Source organism: Diprion similis, chromosome 12, assembly GCF_021155765.1.
Source record: "Diprion similis isolate iyDipSimi1 chromosome 12, iyDipSimi1.1, whole genome shotgun sequence".
Classification (NCBI taxonomy): domain Eukaryota; kingdom Metazoa; phylum Arthropoda; class Insecta; order Hymenoptera; family Diprionidae; genus Diprion; species Diprion similis.
Window position 1 is genome coordinate 823,663 of NC_060116.1, and position 20,415 is coordinate 844,077.

The 20,415-nt window shown below is 41.3% G+C and overlaps 1 protein-coding gene across 1 annotated transcript in view; it reads right to left on the minus strand.

Moving 5' to 3' along the window:
• LOC124413421 (dipeptidase 1-like) overlaps positions 1 to 20,415 on the minus strand; it is a 1,027,592-nt gene that overhangs the window by 399,795 nt on the left and 607,382 nt on the right. Inside the window, exon 8 of the mRNA XM_046893982.1 lies at positions 8,596 to 8,772. Within this exon, the coding sequence (XP_046749938.1) occupies positions 8,596 to 8,772 (177 nt within the window). The remainder of the gene's footprint in view (positions 1 to 8,595; positions 8,773 to 20,415) is intronic.

Consider the following 20,415-nt stretch of genomic DNA (forward strand, 5'->3'; position numbering starts at 1 on the left):
CGGACACACGCTGGAAGCATCCGTTTTCGGCCATCATCGCCGGTCCATCAGGATGCGGCAAATCGAATTTCGTCAAGAATTTTCTGCGTCATGGTTCGTCGATGTGCGACACAAAATTTAGTCGCGTGATATGGTACTTTGACGAATGGCAACCGGCCTACGTCGGGAATAAGGGTATAGAGTACCGCGGAGGGTTACCCCAACACGCCGATTACGACGGCGATAAAAATCCGAAACTCTTGATAATCGACGATCTCATGCGAGAGGCTTCAAACAACGTTGTCGTGGATCTTTTCACCAAGGTCTGCCATCATAAGAATCTCAGCATCTTCTACATAACGCAGAATTTGTTTCACAAGGGACACGGTCAACGAGATATTTTCCTCAACGCAAACTGCATAGTCTTTTTTAAAAAGACTCAGGACAAGGGGTCCGGCTATAAAAGGCGTACCGTGGGATTAGCGCGTCAGTCAAACATCACCCGCGTGAACAGTCTTGTCGACGCGCGACGAACAGCTGGTACAAAGGGAAAAATTAGACGGAGAAGGTCGAAGAAGAAAACAACGGCAAAGACACCCAAGCGGGCCGGAACCACCAAGAAAACAAAACGGAAATAATGTTTTAAAAAACGGGCCCTTACAGACATATTTGGACCCCGGTAAATCCACGCGCCGCACGCCTACAACGTAAACATCAGCAATGGCCTTCCTGCACGCGCATTCGGGTGAGTGTATGAAGTCGGAACTGGAATCATTTTCTCTACCACCAACGCAGACGTCTCTTGAGGCTGGTCAATGGGTACACTACAAGCCCGTATCATCTCTAACCGATGATTCCCCGATTGAATTTGTTGTACCTGGAAACGGCGATGAGTACATCGACTTGGCACACACTATGCTTAGCGTACGAGTGAAGTTACAGCCATCGGCTCCGGTCACCCCAGCAGGCGAAGGCAACGCACCCGCTCCGCACGCCACTCCGGTAAATAATCTGCTCCACTCAATGTTCAATCAAGTCGATATATTCTTCAATCAAAAACTAGTCTCCCCAGCCAACAACTCTTATGCCTATCGAGCGTACATAGAGACCCTACTGAATTACGCACCTCACGCCAAGAAATCTCATCTTTCATCGGCACTATGGTACGACAGCGAGGAAGGAGTATCAGATGTATACGACGCCGACGCTGCCGGTGCGGATCGCGGATTCATCGAATGCAAACGGATCATGAGCAATGCCCGTACCGTTGATCTCATTGGTCATCTACACTGCGACGTATTCAATCAAGACAAATTTTTACTCAACGGTGTGGAACTGCGTCTTCGCCTCGTGAGATCGAAAGATAGCTTTTGCATCATGAAAGCCGAAAATCGCCACAAGCTACACATCCTGGAAACTTCGCTGCTCGTTCGTCGGGTGAAGATCAGCCCCGGAATCTTGTTGGCGCTCGCACGGACACTAGCCAAAGGTACAGCAAAATACCCCGTGACCAGAGTCGAGGTGAAATCCTTCACCATACATGCAGGAGTACAAACAGAAACGCTGGACAATGTGATACTCGGTCAGCTACCGAAACGAGTGATAATCGGATTTGTCAGCAATAAAGCCTTCAACGGAGACAGACAACGCAATCCATTCAATTTTCAAAACTACTCTCTGAATTTCCTCTCGCTGTACGTCGACGGAGTGCAAGTTCCATCGAAACCGCTACAGATGAACTTTGGCAAAGACGATCTCTACGTGGACGCCTATCACACCCTCTTCTCCGGTACGGGGATTCATTTTCTGGATGACGGAAATGGTATCAATCGACAACAGTTTGCCAAAGGAAATTGTCTAATGGCATTTGATCTAACTCCCGATCTCTTCGCCAACTGTCCGTCTCACTGGTCGCTCATCAAACACGGAACTCTCAGGGTCGAAGTGCGCTTTGACGAAGCCCTCAAAGAAACTGTGAATTGCCTGGTGTACGCTGAATTCGATAATCTGATTGAAGTGGATGCTGCACGTCAGGTCCATTACAGATTTTTTGGGGTAAGAGTTACTCCTCTCCCAGCTCGGGCACTGTCGCGACACAGCAGGTGGTGACTTCCGCTAGAGGGGACGCGCTCACTCCTCCACTCCAACGTCTTCAAGGGGAGCAACAGGCCAGTTGGAGACATCGGATAAACACGGCTGCATATAAAACGCCTCACGCAACTGCAATGCCGAGTCAGTCAGCATTCAAACTACACCGCGACAGCATCGCTCTTGCAATCCTTGTTCACTCGAGTACGTTCGTTGAAGCTCAAGTATGGATTACGTGATAGATATCCAAGGGTTTCGAGATCTCTACGGCAAATTCATACCGAAAGAAGTGGCAGTCGTCACCCTCGATCACCGCTACTCGGCACATTGGCTAGTAGAACCACCATATCCCTTCGCGGATCTGCCACTTAAAGAACGTGCCGTAAATAATTATGTTACCTGTTACCATCACGGCATCGAGTGGTTCGAAGGTGACATCACTCTGCTTCAACTAGCCGTTAATCTACGAGAAATCGCACGTAACGCTCATCGTATTGTTGCCCGCGGACGCGAGAAATCGAAATATATTGAAAATGTTACTGCGCGACAAGTATTGAACTTGGAGGACCTTGAATGCCCGGCATTCGGCAAGCTGGAACGTTCTTCGGAATGGTGCTTCTTCCATGGTGTGAAGAAGGAGGAATTTTTCGCCTGCGCGACGAACAACGCACTTAAACTCAAAATATGGGTCATCAGCAACGACATTTTAACTAAATACGAGTATACAGAAGCTGCGTCAGTCAGTAAGCACAGCATCACCGGAGAGAAGTGTTCGTCCAGTCATCAGGCCCCTCAGCCACCACAGAGAAATTCATCGCTAGGAGCTGTCATACCAGAACCACGCTTCATCGGAAATCTCTCCTGATTCACCCAGACCTACGTCTGATAGCGTAATTGCCGCTCCCTACGATCTGCGTACTACTACTACGAGCGGCTCGAATACCCCCTTACAATCTTCCGCGCGTGGTATGATTATCTCCGATAACGAGGACGAGGAAGAAGAAGAAGAAAAAGACGACGACGCGCATAATGGACAGTCTACAGATATGGAGCGCGATGCCGACGATTCCGAACGGGAGGACCGGGGTTTTTGCAGCGGATCAGATACCCCTAATCTGGACACGCCCGACAGCCATTGTATCAAACACCGATGACCACACGCGACCCGGTAGCCACTGGGTGGCATTTTTCGTCAGTTCCTCGGGAAACGGAACATACTTTGACAGCTTCGGATTACCGCCATTCATCCCTCAACATAAGCGGACATTACGAAGAAATTGCAGACGATACGCCTGGAACGACAGACAGCTTCAAAGCCTCTCTTCTGATGTATGTGGACAATTTTGTATTATGTTTATGCACTTTATGGTTGCTGGTATTTCTCTGCGGCAGTTTCTCAATATATTTACTTTTGACCTCAAAAGAAACGATCGTATCGCAAAATTATTCCACATCCGACTAGCCTATGTCTCGAAGCGTAAAAGCTTCAGTATTAATTCGAATAACGTTTATCCTGTAAGGTGTCTTCAATGTTGTACCTCTAAGAATTGTAATGCCGCTAGCGTATAAGACTGGTAAATAAAAAAAAAAAAAGAACCCTGCTACCATATCTTGTGTGTGTGTGTGTATAGGAATAAGAACATTGCAATTGTCATTGATTCGTTACGTATTCATACCCGCTCTACCTTCGCATTTATTTGTATCCGTAATGTCTGAATAAATCTGTAATAAGTTTAATTTGTATACGCCGTCGCATCGTCTTTGTTTCCATTTTCTTATCCATCCGCTTCCTCGTATAAGTATATATATATATATATATATATATATATATATATCTAAGTACGACTATAGTTTAACATTAGAAAAGCATGTCTACATTTTTCAAGTATAAGTAAGCCTTAGGGTAAATACTGGCGGGGTAAGGTCAGTGACTCGAGCAACCGCCGCAAAGAACAGGGCTGAAGGAAGAACGAGTCCCGTTCGTGACGTAGGCAGAGAGTCTGAGTCATCACTTGGGTAAAGGAGGAGGAGGAGGAGGAAGTGACTGCAGTCGTAGACGTCCATGGCACAGAGTTCGCTTCGTGGTCAGAGGTAGCAAGTAGAGGGGTTCATAGCCCAAAGTCTGTCTCGTGGCCAGGGGTACGAGGTGAGAGGAAGGAGTCCGTCTCGCGGATAGGAGATCCAGGGGTAAAGGGTACACACTCAGCAGCCTTCGCATAGAGTCCGGAATCAGTTTTGCTGGTCAGGGGTCGCAGGGTAGGGGAACAACACCCGAAAATCGCTTCTGGTCAAGGGGGTAGCGGGGAAAGGGTTGACGGGCCATAGAAACCTCTAGACGAAAATCGCTCGTAGGCAAGGGGTGACGGGAAACAGGAATGATGTACCAAAATCCGCTCCTTGGTAAGGGGGTGGCGGGGGAAGGGGTATGCGTCCCAAAATCCGCTCCTAGGCGAGGGGCGGCGGGGGAAGGGGAACGCGTCCCAAAGTCACTCCTAGGCGAGGGGCGGCGGGGGAAGGGGAACGCGCCCCAAAGTCACTCCTCGGCGAGGGGCTGGCGCCAGAGAGGGGCGGGAGGGGGGTTTGTTGTGACGCCCCAAAGTGCCCCCATACTACTTATCACTTATTTGTAACGACCATGACTGGAAAGATGCTAACCATTGCTTGCCAATCAGCACTGGCCCTGATCTTGGAAAAAGAAAACATTCCAACCGCATTTTCTATTTCTATTTCTAAATCTGACATTTAAATTCGTTGCTTTCCCTATCGGTTGTAAGATTTTTCCATCGTACGTTCTCAATTGGCGTTCTATTTTTAAGATTTTACAATTTTTCAAGTAACTTGAGTAACATAATTCAGAAGTTACAGTCGCATAAGTACCTGTAACTACTTCCATTTTGATTTTCAACCCATCAATTAGTACATACTCATACATCGGGTTACCTTCACAATCACTTGAACACTTTTGCTCTGCTTTATTATTGTTATTCACTTCACCGATTTCCAAATACAAGAAATCTTGTTCATGTAGCTCACCGTTCTCTGTATCATCTGCTGCTTCTCCCTCTCCTTGACGCTGGATTAGCTGGACACGCTGTTGTTTCTGCTCTCTGCTTGCCCTCGTACTTCAACAAGCCTGCTCCAAATGCCCCTGCTTCTTACAGCCGTGACAGATGTATTCCTTGAATCTACATGCGTTTGCTTTATGGTTTGGCTTGCCACAACGCTAGCAAGTTATTCTTTCTTTACGATTTTTATAGTTTCCTGAAGATTGCGAGTTCTCTGAGCTCTGCTTTTGCCAATGATTCTTGTTTATAATGTTTATAGCAAATGTTTCTTCTTCCTTTGAGCCAGCAGGTTTCATCGTGTTCAGAAAATTCGGTGCATTTTTCTCTGTGAATTCACGTGACGGGGCTTCCCTGTACTTTTCGCCAAACGTTAGTGAACTCTTCTTGAATAATTTCACCTTAGTTTCATGATCCTTCAGACCGCATACAGGTTGACCTCTCAGTGCAACGTTAACCTCCTTGAAGTTACAATTCAGTGATAGTTTTTTCAATTTCACTGCGAAATCGGCTACTGTTTCCGATTGTCGTTGCCTTGCCTGGTTGAAATTGAATCTTTCCATGACTTCAGACGGCCTTAGATTCAAATGCTCGTTCACAATCTTAATTATCTCCTTATCATTTTTTGTATTTATTTCATCCGGAGCGACCAGTTGTTTGATAAGTTTAAACGCGTCCATGTCCATTCGTACTAATAACTGGGCTTTCTTTTCACTCTTTATGTCGCGCGCTATGAACAGCTGTTCTAGCTACTCTGTAAAAGTTTCCCAGTCATCTTTGTACAGCCGGAATTCTACCTTAAACCTAACGGCCATTTCGCTATCTTCGTCAACTATCCAGATGTGTTCTAATTTGAACGCGATTACGCAGGAATCCTTTTTATTACCTTCACTTCTTTTTGAACTAGCTGCAGCTCCTGAATTTTCACTATTTTCATTTAATTCTTTTTTTACTAACTCTCGCAGTTTTTCTCGTAGCGTATCAAATTTTTCAGTTTCTTCGACCTGAACGTTGCAAACTCGTAATTCGGCTATTATTTCTTATTTATTCAAGGTCTGCACCCAACTCAGGGTGTTTATACTCGTCATTTACTATACGATAAACAGTTCAGTTCCTATTTTTTTTTTCCCACTAACTTGCTATTGTCATTTCCCTGCTTACTTTTGTATGAGTTTCCTGTTTTCAGCACCTTTCTACCAAAAATTTTCTGGACAACACTTTTTACTTTCATTCCGATTACTAAATTAGCACCATACTGCCGAATTATGCTTAATTTGTAAGGCCGAGCACGTTTCTACTTGCCGATTTTGAGCCGTCACGCCCTTAATACGATGCCACGCTGCCTCATTATACGTGGCTAAAATTTCCGAGCCCACTTTTGCAGAGCTTACTCCGATTCTTTCTTGTACATCCTCGTCGCCATTATGATGTATTTGGAGTAGGATTGGAGATTGGCTTTTGACGTACACTCAAGACGTAGTATTTATTATAATTCACTTGATACAACAATAGGCGTTCACTTATGATAACTGGCCAACCGCACACGCGGTCTCCCGATACGCCTGGCTCGATACGCACTGCTGCTCCTTACCCCTGCTGATCTCTCACACACACATCCTCACATTCGGCTGAGCGTTCGACATGTACCACACAAATCACAATACCTCGGCCGCCATTTTGTTTTTGAAAATTTCGATACCAAATTCGTAATCAGTGACCCCAAAAACCACGGAATACCAAAGGTACAGTTCTAATGTTTCCCCGAATCATGGCCACCATTCGACCGAAATCCCGCACAGTGCGCTCGTGGCAAGATGAGGTGGGACGGAACATATGACAAATACAAAATAAAAAATTTTCTTGAAAAATCTGAATTTGATCATATCTTGAACTTTGACCGCTTATCGCTACTAGGGGTGCATTCCGAAATTAGCTGACAGCGCTAAAAACTCCCTAAGACAGAGGCAAAGCGACCCATAAAATCGCCGGCGCAAAAGAGATAAAAGATTATTGACAGCACTGAGAGCTAATTTCGGAACGCACCCTAGATAGAATTCGCGAAACAGTGCTGGTGGCAAAATGCGGTGATGAAATGCAATGTTTCAGTCTCCCAGCTGGGTTACTTCGTTCAAGATTCCACAGCACACTATGGTTTTCAGAGTACGGGCGTATGCTATTATAGCATCAAAAGTTTTGCAGCTTGCAGTGATTGCAATTTCATGTTGACCTTAGGTCCCTACATGAAGGTACCTAACCCCACATAATTTAAGGGGGAAAAATCCTTAGGATTACATGCTCTTAGTGATTTTCGCGAATCTGTTTGGCAAGAAAGTAATGTATGTGAATTATTGAAACTTTTAGAACATTTTGTACATATATTCAAATAAATATTCTCATATTTTTAAGTATTTTCTCCAAAAATATGGAAGACATCAGCTGCACCCTTCGTAGATCATTATCAGTCGTAGCTGTTTGTGTATATTCTGGAGATCACAGTTTCTGTCTGAAATCAACACAGTTTCAAATTTATTCTACGGACATATCTTTCATCCATACGAACGTAACCTCTCCAAAACAAATTGTGAATTGCATGTTTTAGCGGTCTGTAAACAAAAGAGCATAATTTTATACCGTTTTTTTTAAATTTTTTTTGCGATAATAAAATATTTTGAGCAATGATATTGCGGCAAATTGAGCTTTATACAAAAGACATGTCCTTTAAGTAAATTTGAAACCCGATCGATTTCAGATGAAAACTGTGGCCTCCAGACTGTACACAGTGATTCATGACCTCCGATGGACGGCAGTTGATATCTTCTATATTTTCTAAGGAAATAATACAAGAAAATTACAAAATTCATTTGAATACATGTATAAAATGTTCTCAAACTTTCGATGGATTACATACATTCCTTTCTTGCCAAAAAAAACACTAAAAAGAAACGTAGTAGTAAACCTACTTCCGTCCTTAGGAGAAATACTCAAATGATTTTTCCCACATTGGTCACTACAATCATTTGCGGCGAGAAATTCGTAATAGGTTATTTCCGCATACACTATTGCATTCTTCAATCTTTCAGCATTCAAATGGGAGAAAAACCTTCTACGATAAACAGTCCATTAGCAGTGTCGATTTAAAGTGCTGGAGTGTGCATAACCCATGTGTAGGTTATTTGTTTCGTACAGATATCGTAGGGTCCCAGGGTTAAGTCTAGCTGATCATCATGGTAAACTACGCAGCTCACTGTAAAGAGCTCTTTTGAAGCCTTTGTCAGAAATGATCCGATGCGTGACAGCATCAATCATGTTGTTCCATGCGATTAAAAAAAAGTTATGCATATTTTGAGCTCTTTTAACTTTTTTCATGAAGATACTATATTCTGGTGACCGAAATTCTCGAATAAAGTCAAATTCCGATAAACGGTTAAGTATTATAAATCATCAATATTGCACCGTCAAAACTCACCAAACTGCGAAGGACATCGTCAGGCACATTTCTGGTCGAGTTGCATAGGGCCCTTGCTGCGCTGTGAGAAAATATCACTGGAGCTCTAGTCGTTTGTAATGCAGCTCTCATGGTTTTCGTCGAGACATGAGACAAGTCAACTAGCATCCCGAGTCTATTCAGTTCCTTCACGACAGCCTGTAATACGTCATTAACAAGTTTTACGCAGTGTAAATGAAGATAAAGTCATTCGCATACATTCAATTAATATAAATTCATTGCACCTAATTTCAATCAATTGTATTTTTTGATCTTGGAAGTTTCAAATGAATAGCTATGTTGTCAAATTATTATAGATTCAAATTATTATTTTGCAACGTTTCGATCGTGAATGTGGCTGACCATATCAGGCTACTAGTCCAGTCGAGATAGACATAAAAAGCGTTAAGATTGGAAATAATTAGAGTGTGATTTTTTTTTAACCTTCAGGGGGGGTGGTCGGTAGTCTAAATTTTTATTTTTGGGAAAATCCCCCCATTGCGTTTGTCGCCATCTTGATTTAAAGGGTGATTTTTTTGTTCTTTGAATAAATCGCTTATTTTCAACTTTAGAGTGAAAATTACAATAACTAAAGTTATGAAAAATGCAATTCTCCACATTTTTGGTAGTCATGGATTTTACCCTAGGACCGATATTTATAGAGTTGAAGTGCAAATAAGGGTGAAAAACTGTTTTTTCGGTTATTTCGTTTATTATCAACTTTATCGTAAATATGGTAGAAAGTAATCTTGTCGGAAACTTTATTTTCTTCAATTTAGGTCATTACCATTTTTACCCTAGGATCAATATTTTCCGACTTACACTTCATTCAGGGGTGGGAATTTTTTTTATTTACAGTTATTTCGATTATTATCAACTTTATCGTAAAAATGGTAGGGAGTAATTTTGTAGAAAACTTTATTTGCTTGAATTTTGGTTATTACCATTTTTACCCTAGGATCAACATTTTCCGACTTACACTTCATTCAGGGGTGGGGATTTTTTTTATTTACGGTTATTTCGTTTATTATCAACTTTAACGTAAAAATGGTAGGAAGTAATCTTGTTGGAAACTGTATTTTATTCAATTTTGGTTATTACCATTTTTACCCTAGGATCATTATTTTGAAAGACGTAATAAAAATAGCTGTGCAATTCTTTTTTCAATTCGTTTATTTCAAAGTTTTGTATAAAAGTAGGCAATGAACACACCAGGTACGATATTTGAGTTCCTCCAGTTTGGTTAAGTCTTTGCACCGTTAAAAGGCTTTCCACCCTAAATAAAAAAAATTCCCACCCCTGAATGAAGTGTTAGTCGGAAAATATTGATCCTAGGGTAAAAATGGTTATGACCTAAATTGAAGAAAATAAAGTTTCCGACAAGATTACTTCCTACTATTTTTACGATAAAGTTGATAATAGACGAAATAACCGAAAAAACAGTTTTTCACCCTTATTTGCACTCTAACTCTATAAATATCGGTCCTAGGGTAAAATCCATGACTATCAAAAATGTGGGGAATCACATTTCCCATAACTTTAGTTATTATAATTTTCACTCTAGAGTTGAAAATAAGCGAGTTATTCAAAGAACAAAAAAATCACCCTTTAAATCAAGATGGCGACAAACGCAATGGGGGGATTTTCCCGAAAATCGAAATTTAGACTATTGACCACCCCCCTGAAGGTTAAAAAAAAAAATCGCACTCTCTAATTATTTCCGTGTTAAATGTCTATCTCGACTGGACTATACCCATTTACATATGCAAGGATTATCTTTATTTGTGAGCTGGAGAATTGTGTGGAATTTTCTTATAATATTGTTACAAAAAGCAAAATCACTCGTTTTAGCCCCGTTTCAAATGATCTGGTAGTCGGCAAGTGACGCAAGAAGTCTAAGCGTTCTTATGTTATAAAATGAATAAGATTGTTGTATCAACTACTATTATTGTAAAAACAGTCCTGTTTCAGACTTTAAACTAGAATCACGCATTGCCATCAAAAGCATTTTTCTCCAAACATTTTATTTTTCGCCTTTTATTGATACCGCTAATCAAGCTCACAAACCCACTTTTATTTGAAACGCGAGTTCGTTTTAATATGTAACGTGTGCGGCTGCTCTCGAAGTCTGGCTTGTGTGAGCGCCACGTTATGGTGAGTATCTTCGCCTGAAATCGCTGTAATATTTAAAGATTTATTAAATTAAATGAACTTTCCGTGGTAGGAAAAAAAAGAACCAGTCTCGCCGACCCAAAAACACCCTGTTCTAGTTTGCTGTTTTGCAGACTCGGAAAGTCAGAGCTGCCTTTGTAACACATACGGATCTTCGTCCAGTGTACATATAAAAAGACAAGGGCCAGAGACCGTTTCTATTCTATCTAAACGACGGGGTTACGCAAACTGAATACTCGTCCAGAAATATGCGAGTTCTATTCGAGTATACAACGGGGGTGCACCTTAAAGCCCCGAATGGTTAATATCAGGAATACCCTACAGTCCCGAATGTGCATTGTCGCTGCCGGTCATCGTCTTGAATGCGCAAATTCGCGATCATGCGTTGTCCTGAACGATAAATGTCACGCCCGTCCATTGTCCCGAACGGGAAATGTCATGCCTCGGTATTTTCTGAAGCGCGGAGAACAGTCTTGAGTTCGATTATGTAGTACCAAGAAGCAGTATTAGATGACATGTGATGATATTTTACAATCCCACAATCTATTACAGGTAAACGATTCAAATCCGCGATGATCAGTATTTATTTATGAATCGCTCTTTCTCTTTTTTGTCACTGATTCTGGTTGTATCCTCACTGCCATTGTATTGTTCACGTGATTTTTACAAAACAATGTTTATTAATAAGCTTTTTGATACAAAGATTCAAGTACTTTGTCTGGAAAAGAATAATGCATTTGATCATTCGTTCAGGTATTATCAAAATCTTGAGAAATTGAGGGCGCTGAAACGAAAAGGGGACAAAACGAAATTTCGCCGAATACGTATTATCTAGTAGAATATGTTTTGAAATTGCTCAAAACTCAATTTGAAGATAAAGACTAGGTAGAGAGTTTGATTCCGCATCTTCTTCTCAAACAAACTATATTGATAATTTTCGTAGGTTACAAAATATTGAAACAAGAAGCCATTCTCGAGGAAACAAAAATCTAATGCTTTCTTCACTTCAATTTATGACTTCACGCCATAACTGTTTTGAATACTAATATGTCTTCTTGAAACTTGTACACGATAAACTTGCATGTATTGCACGTCTTTCAAGCCCAATCACAATCCTTAATATAAAATACAAACCAAATGGCGATTATTTGAAAAAATTTCGTGAAAATTTTTTGCGGATGTTTTCGATTGAAAAAGTTGTGTTACGAAAATTTAAGTTTTCATTTCTTAATCATACCAAAATTTTTACGATGCCTCAAAGAAGTTTTGTGGAAATCTTTAGCTTCTTAGCTCTTATTGTTTAAGAGCATGTTCATTTTTGTATAAGTGCGTGTCGCGGTCGTGTCTGTGGTGCGCGCCACTCAAATTCTCAAACGGCTGAACCGTACCGAAGAAACATGCAGGTATGTTTGGAATAATGATATTGTTATGGGCTGGGTTGGCTGATGACCAAACCACTCCCAAAAATATAACGCTTGGATCGGACTAGTTCCCCCGGATGGTGAATTATTTGAATTTTAATGTCGTTTTCCCTCTTGGTTGAACCAACTTTGATAATAAAATGATCACTTACCTTTAGTTGGTGACTGTTGATTCGAGCTATGGGGGCGGCTCTGCGTGTTCGGCCGGTGGTGAAATCGGTATAAAGTTACTGATCGTTGAACTTATATTATGCGTTGAAGGAAATTAATTGTTAAACTCGCGATGTAGGTTTAACACACGAATATTTGTTTATTAAATTTAGGTTTAAAGAATATGCTTATAATAATTTTGATTATAAAAAGGTGAAAGGTTAAAATGTAAAGACACGTAATTCCCTTTCAGCACTTTGGTTTGTTGAATTAAATAAAATAAAAAGACCTTTTGAATTTCTAAGAGATTCTCTGATCTGATTGACTTGTCTAAAACTAAGAGAACGATTTCTTGTTGAAGACTGTTAATAACTGAGAAGATATCTGAGAAAAATGAGATCTGAGAATAAGAATTGCTTCTTGTTGAAGACTGTTGATAACTGAGAGTGAGAATTTTCGAATGAGCAATGAGCAATGAGCAATGAGCAATGAGCAATAAGCGTTTGAAAAAACTGAGGACGAAAAACGTGAGGCGACCCTTTTTAAAGATTCACGTACTGGTGTAAACTACTTCCTGTTTGGTTCCCAGCATCTTTGAGAGAGCTGCCCAATAGGGAAGTCTTGATAATATTTTGAGTTTTTCATTCGCCCTTAAGTACCCCTGCCCTTTGGGTACGGTGTAGGATGCAAAAACTATCTTGACTAATCCCGCCTCTTCCATGAGTGCGGGTGGAAATTGCCGTGTTTGTTTTGGTACATGATAAAAATATCCTATTTTATGTTCGGGACGACCCTGTCCAAACAGTCACTTCAAAGATGGCTATATGGATTTTAATCCGTTGCATGGGCTTGCCAGATTCTGCATATCTAGAAATATTGAGAAGCGATTTCCGGTCATCTGGTTACTCTTAGAGAGTTTGTATATACTAGTCTGTTTAGGTAAGGATTATCCCGTAACATTATTTAATGAGTAAGATTATTGTAAGCTGAGGGTGGTTATTTCCCAGAGCCGTAAAAAGGTGATAAAGAGAGCCGTATGCATACAATTCATACGGAGACTCAAAAATAGAAAATATAAATGAATTTAATCGTAAACTGAAAGATAATCAAAGTAAAACTAATGAGTAGGGGCAGAGGGCATCGAGGATGTGACAATATCATTTAAAATATTCATGTAAATGATGTTACTGTTTTTAGTAAAATCATGAAAATTGTGATCGTTGTGATATTGCTGGTATGGTTGAAAAATGCAAACTTGAACTTTCGTCACACAACTTTTTGAATTGAAAACATTCGCCGAAGATTTTCACGAAACTTTTCAAAAAATCGCCATTTGGTTTATATTTCACATTAAGGATTGTAATCTCGCTCGAAACGCGTGGAATATATTCAAATTTCAAGTTTCAAGAAGAAATATGAATATTCAAAAAAGTTATGACGAGTGTAAGTGAAAATACCATTCAATTTTTGTTTCCTCGAGACGTACCCTTTATGTTACGGTGCCCTCAATTAACTTACGATCAAGGATATCAAATCGTGTGTGTGTGTGTGTGTGTGTGTGCGTGCATGCGTGCGTGTGTGTGCACGTGTGTGTGTGAAACCTGTACACATATTTGACCGCAGCGGTCACAGGCGTCGGTGTCGTGCATGTACGCCACACAAGCTCTGTTTAGTATGCTTGTATCGCGTAACAGTGACGGTGCTACACGCGCTTCTGTAGTGAATGTTAAGTCAAAATAAAATTATGGCACATCAAAAAAACATACGTGATGGCTTCACATATGTGTTTGAGAAACAGAAGAGGGATGTAATGTGAATACTTTTGTACAATCCGTGAATATAGTTTTAGCAGAAAAATTAACGGTGCGTCTGCTTAAAACATTTTTTTTCGGTAAGCAGCACTCTGTCAAAAATCATCATAAATGAAATGTCGGACAACCATTAGATGTGTTCAGAATATTTTTCAAAATCTGTCGCGTCATTTTTTTAATTGGCGACTGGAAATCCGAGGGGTCACGTCAAATTGTCATGTAACGACGATCTGTTTCCTAAGAGCGGTTTATTGTTTTTCATGCATTATTAATTGTATTTATCCATCTGATCTTTATTTGCTATTTTATTTTCACTTTTCATCGCCTATGGACAAGGAAACATATTGGTCACGGTGAGAAATGACTTTTTTGAAATTCACCGAACCTCTACGTTTTCAAGCCTGTAGCAAGCAAAATAAGGTTCTTAAAAAGATATTGGTCTGTCTGTTGATCAAACTTGAAAAACTTCCGCAATGATCTCGAAGAAGGTTGGATGGAAAAACTTTCAATTCACAGGACTTTACCGTTTGCCATTTACCGTTTCTCTACGCGTATACTTCTACCGGAGAAAAGTTTGCTATCAATTTTTTACCGACGCCCGATATTTTTTTCGTTTCGAATAAAATATCATATTTTCAAAAGCTCAAAGCAGACGTGGTGTTGGTGAGATTGTGTAATCAGTGCAAATTTCTTATTCTCAGTGGTTTCCGGTAGTAAACATTTCTTGTTGGGTGATCATAAGTGCTCCGAAAAAGTCTGTTTTCACAACTTGATTTTTACTTTTCATTGCTTATGGTGATATTATGAAGAGTATTGTTTTTTGTTTTATTTTCTTATCGAAGTATATTGTTACAAAGGGTGAAATCACCTATTTTACCCCCCTCTTTAATGATCTAGTAGTCGGCATGTGACGCAAGAAAACTAAGCCTTCTAATGTCATAAAATGAATAGGGTTGCTGTTTCAACTACTATTATTGTAAAAACAGTCCTGTTTCAGACTTTAAACTAGAAACACGCATTGCCATTAAAAGCATTTCTCTCCGAACATTTTATTTTTCGCCTTTTATCGATTCCGCTAATCAAGCTCACTAACCCACTTTTATTTGAAACGCGAGTCCGTTTCACTGGTGTCAGAAGCGTGATTTTATTTGAGCTTTCTTACGCGAATCAATTTCGTGCGCGATTTTAAAATCAGTACCAGCAGAGTTACTCATTCTCGTCGCCGGGTAAGCTGCGGAGACAATCCTCCTCTGAGAGATTCCCCGCGAGCCCTCGAACTGACTTCTACGCCTTCTGAGACACCCGTCTCCCAAGCTGATCTGTTGAAGATCATTCAACACCAGCAAGAGGCTGCCGCTCTTCACCAGCAGCAACTCTCAGAAGCAGCGGAACGACAACAACAGGCCGCTGACCAACAACATCAGCAGCTGCTCCAAATATACCAGGAACAGGAAAAGTAGAAAGCGCGGTTAGACACGCAGCTCCACGAGCTGTTGCGAACCACAGTTTCGGTCCTTCAGAAGGCGAAACAGACAAACGGCTATGGAGATTCGACCGCCTCCGCTCGACCTACTCCTGTTTCTTCCCCACGTTCTCTTCACCCAGAACTTACCCCGAAACCAAGGTCTGTTCATTTTTCTCATGGAGATGCGGAAGTATCTTCCGTAGCTAGGTCTAGGATTCGAGAGGAGGTTTCGTTTTCTGTGCCTCCCTCTCGTCCTGTAGCCCCATAGATTAACCTTGACGACTCTTTTCTGAGCGGTCCTGAACGCCATTTCGAGGTTAGTCCAAACCCTGTTAGAGAAATGTCACATTTTTCTACTTCTAGACCTTCTGCTCTAATCAAACCACCCACTTTTGACGGTTAAATTTCTTGGAGCGATTTTGAAAATCAATTTTTAGTAGCAGCAAACAATAATCATTGGGACTCTACTGCAAACGCGAATGATTTAGCAGTCAGTTTACGAGGTTCCGCAGTTTCAGTTTGGTCGACTCTTTCTCCTTCTGAGAGGTTAAACTATAACAAATTGAGCTCAGCTCTCAGATTTAGATTTGGTAGTGAACATTTGAAGGAGCTTTATTTAACTCAGCTGCAAAACAGACGACGAAGACGAGACGAAGACTTGGCTACATTTGGCCAGAATATAGAAAGTTTAGCGTGAACGGCTATCCCAGATGGATATACTTCAAAAGGTTTTATAGCAATAGAAGCATTCGTTAGAGCCATAAATGACCCTAAAGTTAACCTAGCTGTCAGTACTGCAGGAGTTTCTACTCTTAGAGAGACTATAATTGAAGCTGGTGCGGAACGGGGTTGGCAGGAGATAAGGGGAGAAGTGTTAGGCGATGCGGGACAAGGGGAAAGATGACTGAAGGAGGTGGAAAGGTTGAAAGGGGAAATGAGGGAGGGTTAAAGAAGGAGTTAGATTGGTGCAGCGGAAACGGAGGTCTGGTTGAGTGTGTGAAGGATGGAGGAATGAGAGAGAGAGAGAGAGAAAGAGAGAGTAGCAGTTTTCTTTTGAAAAATTGTCTTCTTCCGCTGAGTGTGAGATTAGTAAGAAGAGTCTGAGTATGCAGGGAGTGTGAGGGAGGAGTGAGATGGAAAGGAGTATGTAAAATATTGTAAAGTAGAATTAATGCTAGGGTTAAGATTTTTTGTAAGCGGAGCGGAAATCCGCAATACCTGTACCCCTGTAAAGCGAAATAAAAATGAAAAGCTTAATAATGAAGCTGTAATTAAAGCTCTTGAAATTGAAGCCTTGAGAAAACAATACCTAGGTGTAGCCAAGGTCAGACAGGTCGAAATCGTCAAAGACACCTCGAACGAACGAACGCAAAAAAGCTCAGAAAAGACTAGGCCAAGTGGTTGGAACAGTAATGGCAATTTCAGAAATAACAATAAATATTATCGCGGCTCTCATCAGAGACAAAGCGGAAGACCCAAATACGCCGAAGAAAGTGTAGAAAATAGGTCCGCTCTCGCTTGCCTATTCTGTAATCAAAAAGGCTACGATGCCAATCATTGTTTTGCGTTAAAACGCAGAACAGAGGTTCCGTCACTAAATTCAGATTCAGGTACTCGAAGTTGGCTAAATAAAGAGATAAATGTAGAGGTCCGTTCAAGTAAAGAGTGTTTTATTGCTTAAGGCTCGTGGCCAGTCTTCCGAGCGTACAAGAATATATAAAGGCAAGAAGTAGAAGAACAATGAATACATAGTATAGATAGATAAAGAACTTACAACTCATCTTAGTTTCTACTTAATATGACAAGTTAGATTGTCCAACTCAACGATAAATAGGAAAGATAATCCTCCACAGGCAGATACCTCTTCCAACCAGCAAAAAACTGAATACGGATGATTTGGGAGGGCAAAAATCATCACAGGTTGTCAGTACAGAAAGCTCTATTGCAACTCAGTCTTTATTAAGGAGTTTAAGACAGTCTGGTCTTTACGCGCGCGAAACTGTCAATGATGTTGACTGCCCCTGGGTAATTGATACCGGAGTAGAGGTAACCGATGACCAAACTGCTCCGTCTTTATCTTTGCGAACAGCCACTGGAGAGACGACCCCGATTTTGGGTGAGGTTATCGTACAGATTAACCTCTTCGGAAGTATTGACTCACCACTCAAGGTTTCTGTCGCAGATATAGAGAATGAAGATATTTTGGGATTATATTTTCTCTCAGCTCATAATTGCCTGATTTTAACCGAGAGGAGTTCTCTGACTTCTAACAACCGCGAAATCCCTCTTTGCTCAAATAGGAGTAGGATTTACTGGTCTCCCCCAAGGATTCGAAAAGTGGAACTTTCTTATGACAACCCTCAAGATTCGTTACCTCCACATCTATGAAACCTTTTTGAAAAATCTTCAACCACGCTGGACTTAGAACAAAAAGAATCATTTAAATCTCTTCTACTCAAATATTCAGATTTTTTGCAGTCAACAGTGGAGATAAAGGAAGATATACGTCGGTAAAACATAAAATTGACGTCAGCAACAATCCTCCCATTAAGCAGGCTCCCCGGAGACTCGTCCTCAACGGCCGGGAGGAAGTGAAAAAACTCGCCGAAGACATGTTGACGAACGATGTCATCGAGCCCTCTTCCAGCCCCTGGGCTTCTCCAATCGTCCTGGTGAACAAAAAGGACGGATCGAAAAGATTTTACATCGATTACAGGAAGCTGAACGACATAACAAAAAAAGACTCATATCCTCTCCCTAGAATAGATGGGACACTCTACTTGATTGCTGGCACAACCTGGTTCAGCACCATAGACCTGCAGAGCGGGTACTGGCAATTCGAGATGGATCCTTCAGACAGAGAGAAGACAACTGGTGTCACGGGATTGGGCGGACTTTGGCAGTTCAAGGTAATGCCTTTTGGCTTGAGTAATGCCCCGGCTACCTTTGAACGAATAATGGAGACTGTTCTCTATGGACTAACAGAAAAAATTGGACGACATCATCATCTTCGGGAAGAACTTTGAGCAAGAAGTGAATCACCTCGAACAAGTCTTCTCCAGGTTGAAACAGGCAGGCCTGAAAATAAGTCCCAAGAAATGCCATCTTTTTCAAAGAGAAGTAAGCTTCCTCGGCCATATCGTTTGTTGTTAAGGAGTGAATACTGATCCATCCAAAATCGAAAAGGTCTCTGCTTGGCTGACACCGACGAACAAAGAATAAATTCCAAGCTTTTTAAGTCTGTGTACCTATTACCGAAGATTTGTGAGAGGATTTGCCACCATTGCCAAACCTTCACATCATTTGACCGGATTGAAGATTCCGTTCATCTGGACACCCGACTGCAAAGAAGCTTTCAAGAAGCTAAGAACTTGCCTAACTTCTTCGCCTATTTTAGCTTATCCTGAAGTTTGTCTTCCTTTTATTTTAGACACTGACGCATCTCTCTCAGGGATAGGTGGATTTTTATCTCTAGTACAGGAATTTCAAGTGAAAGCCATCAGTTATTATAGTAGAGTTCTTAGTAAGACTGAGAGGAATTATTGTGTTACCCGTCGAGAACTCTTAGCCGTAGTTGAAGCAATAGCCCATTTCCATCATTACTTGTACGGGAGGGAATTCTTGATAAGAACAGACCATGCTTCTTTGAGGTGGTTACTTTCGTTCAAATCCCCTGAAGGTCAGGTAGCTAGGTGGATTGAGAGGCTCGGACAGTACGATTTCGAAATTCGTCATCGAGTAGGCCTACAACATAGAAACGCTGACGCTCTTTCTCGAAGACCCTGCGAAGAAACAACAGATTGTAAGCAATGCACTCGCCTTGAAAAATACAGAGATCCACCTTTTACAATACGGAAGATTTCTCTTGGAGAAAACCTCGAGGATTGGAGAAGATTTCAACAAGTAGATTCTACTCTGTCTCAAATTAAGTCCTGAAAAGAAGCAGAAATACGCCCGGAGTGGCAAGAAATATCCTCAGCTGAGCCTAACGTCAAAATTTACTGGGCCCAATGGGAGTCTATCCTTTTCATAGACGGAATATTATACCGCAAATGGGAATCCGCAGACTTAAAAGAGATCAAGTGGCAGCTTTTGGTTCCCAGAAATCAAGTTCCAGAGATTCTTGCTCTTCGTCATGATTCTCCTGCAGGCGGACACTTTGCCTCGAATAAAACTTTAGGCAAGATACGCGACCGTTATTTTTGGCCACGTTGTCGTGCTGCAGTAGATGACTAGCGTCGAAGATGTCAAGTCTGCACGGCGAAGAGAGGACCTCGAGATGAAGGACACAGATCTCTCTAAGTTTACAACGTAGAAGCTCCGTTCGAGAGGGTAGCAATGGATATCCTCGGTCCTCTTCCTTCAACCTACAGTGGAAATAAATACGCTTTAGTCATTGCTGATTATTTTACCAAGTGGCCCGAACTAGTACCACTCGCCAATCAAGAAGCTTCTACTGTAGCTCAGGCGTTTGTTGAAGAATTTGTTTGCAGGCACGGAGTTTCTCTAGAACTTCACACGGATCAAGGCCGAAATTTTGAGTCGAGTTTAATGAAGGAGGTTACCCAATCTTTAGGGATTAGAAAAATTCGTACGACTCCACTACATCCTCAATCTGACGGCATGGTAGAGCATCTGAATAGGACGTTACTTCAGAATTTCTCGTCCTTCGTGGATCGAAATCAGAGAGATTGGGACTCTTGGATCCCCTTTTTCCTCTTGTCGTATAGATCTGCGATGCATGAGGCGACGACGCAGACGCTAACTTTGATGCTTACGGGAA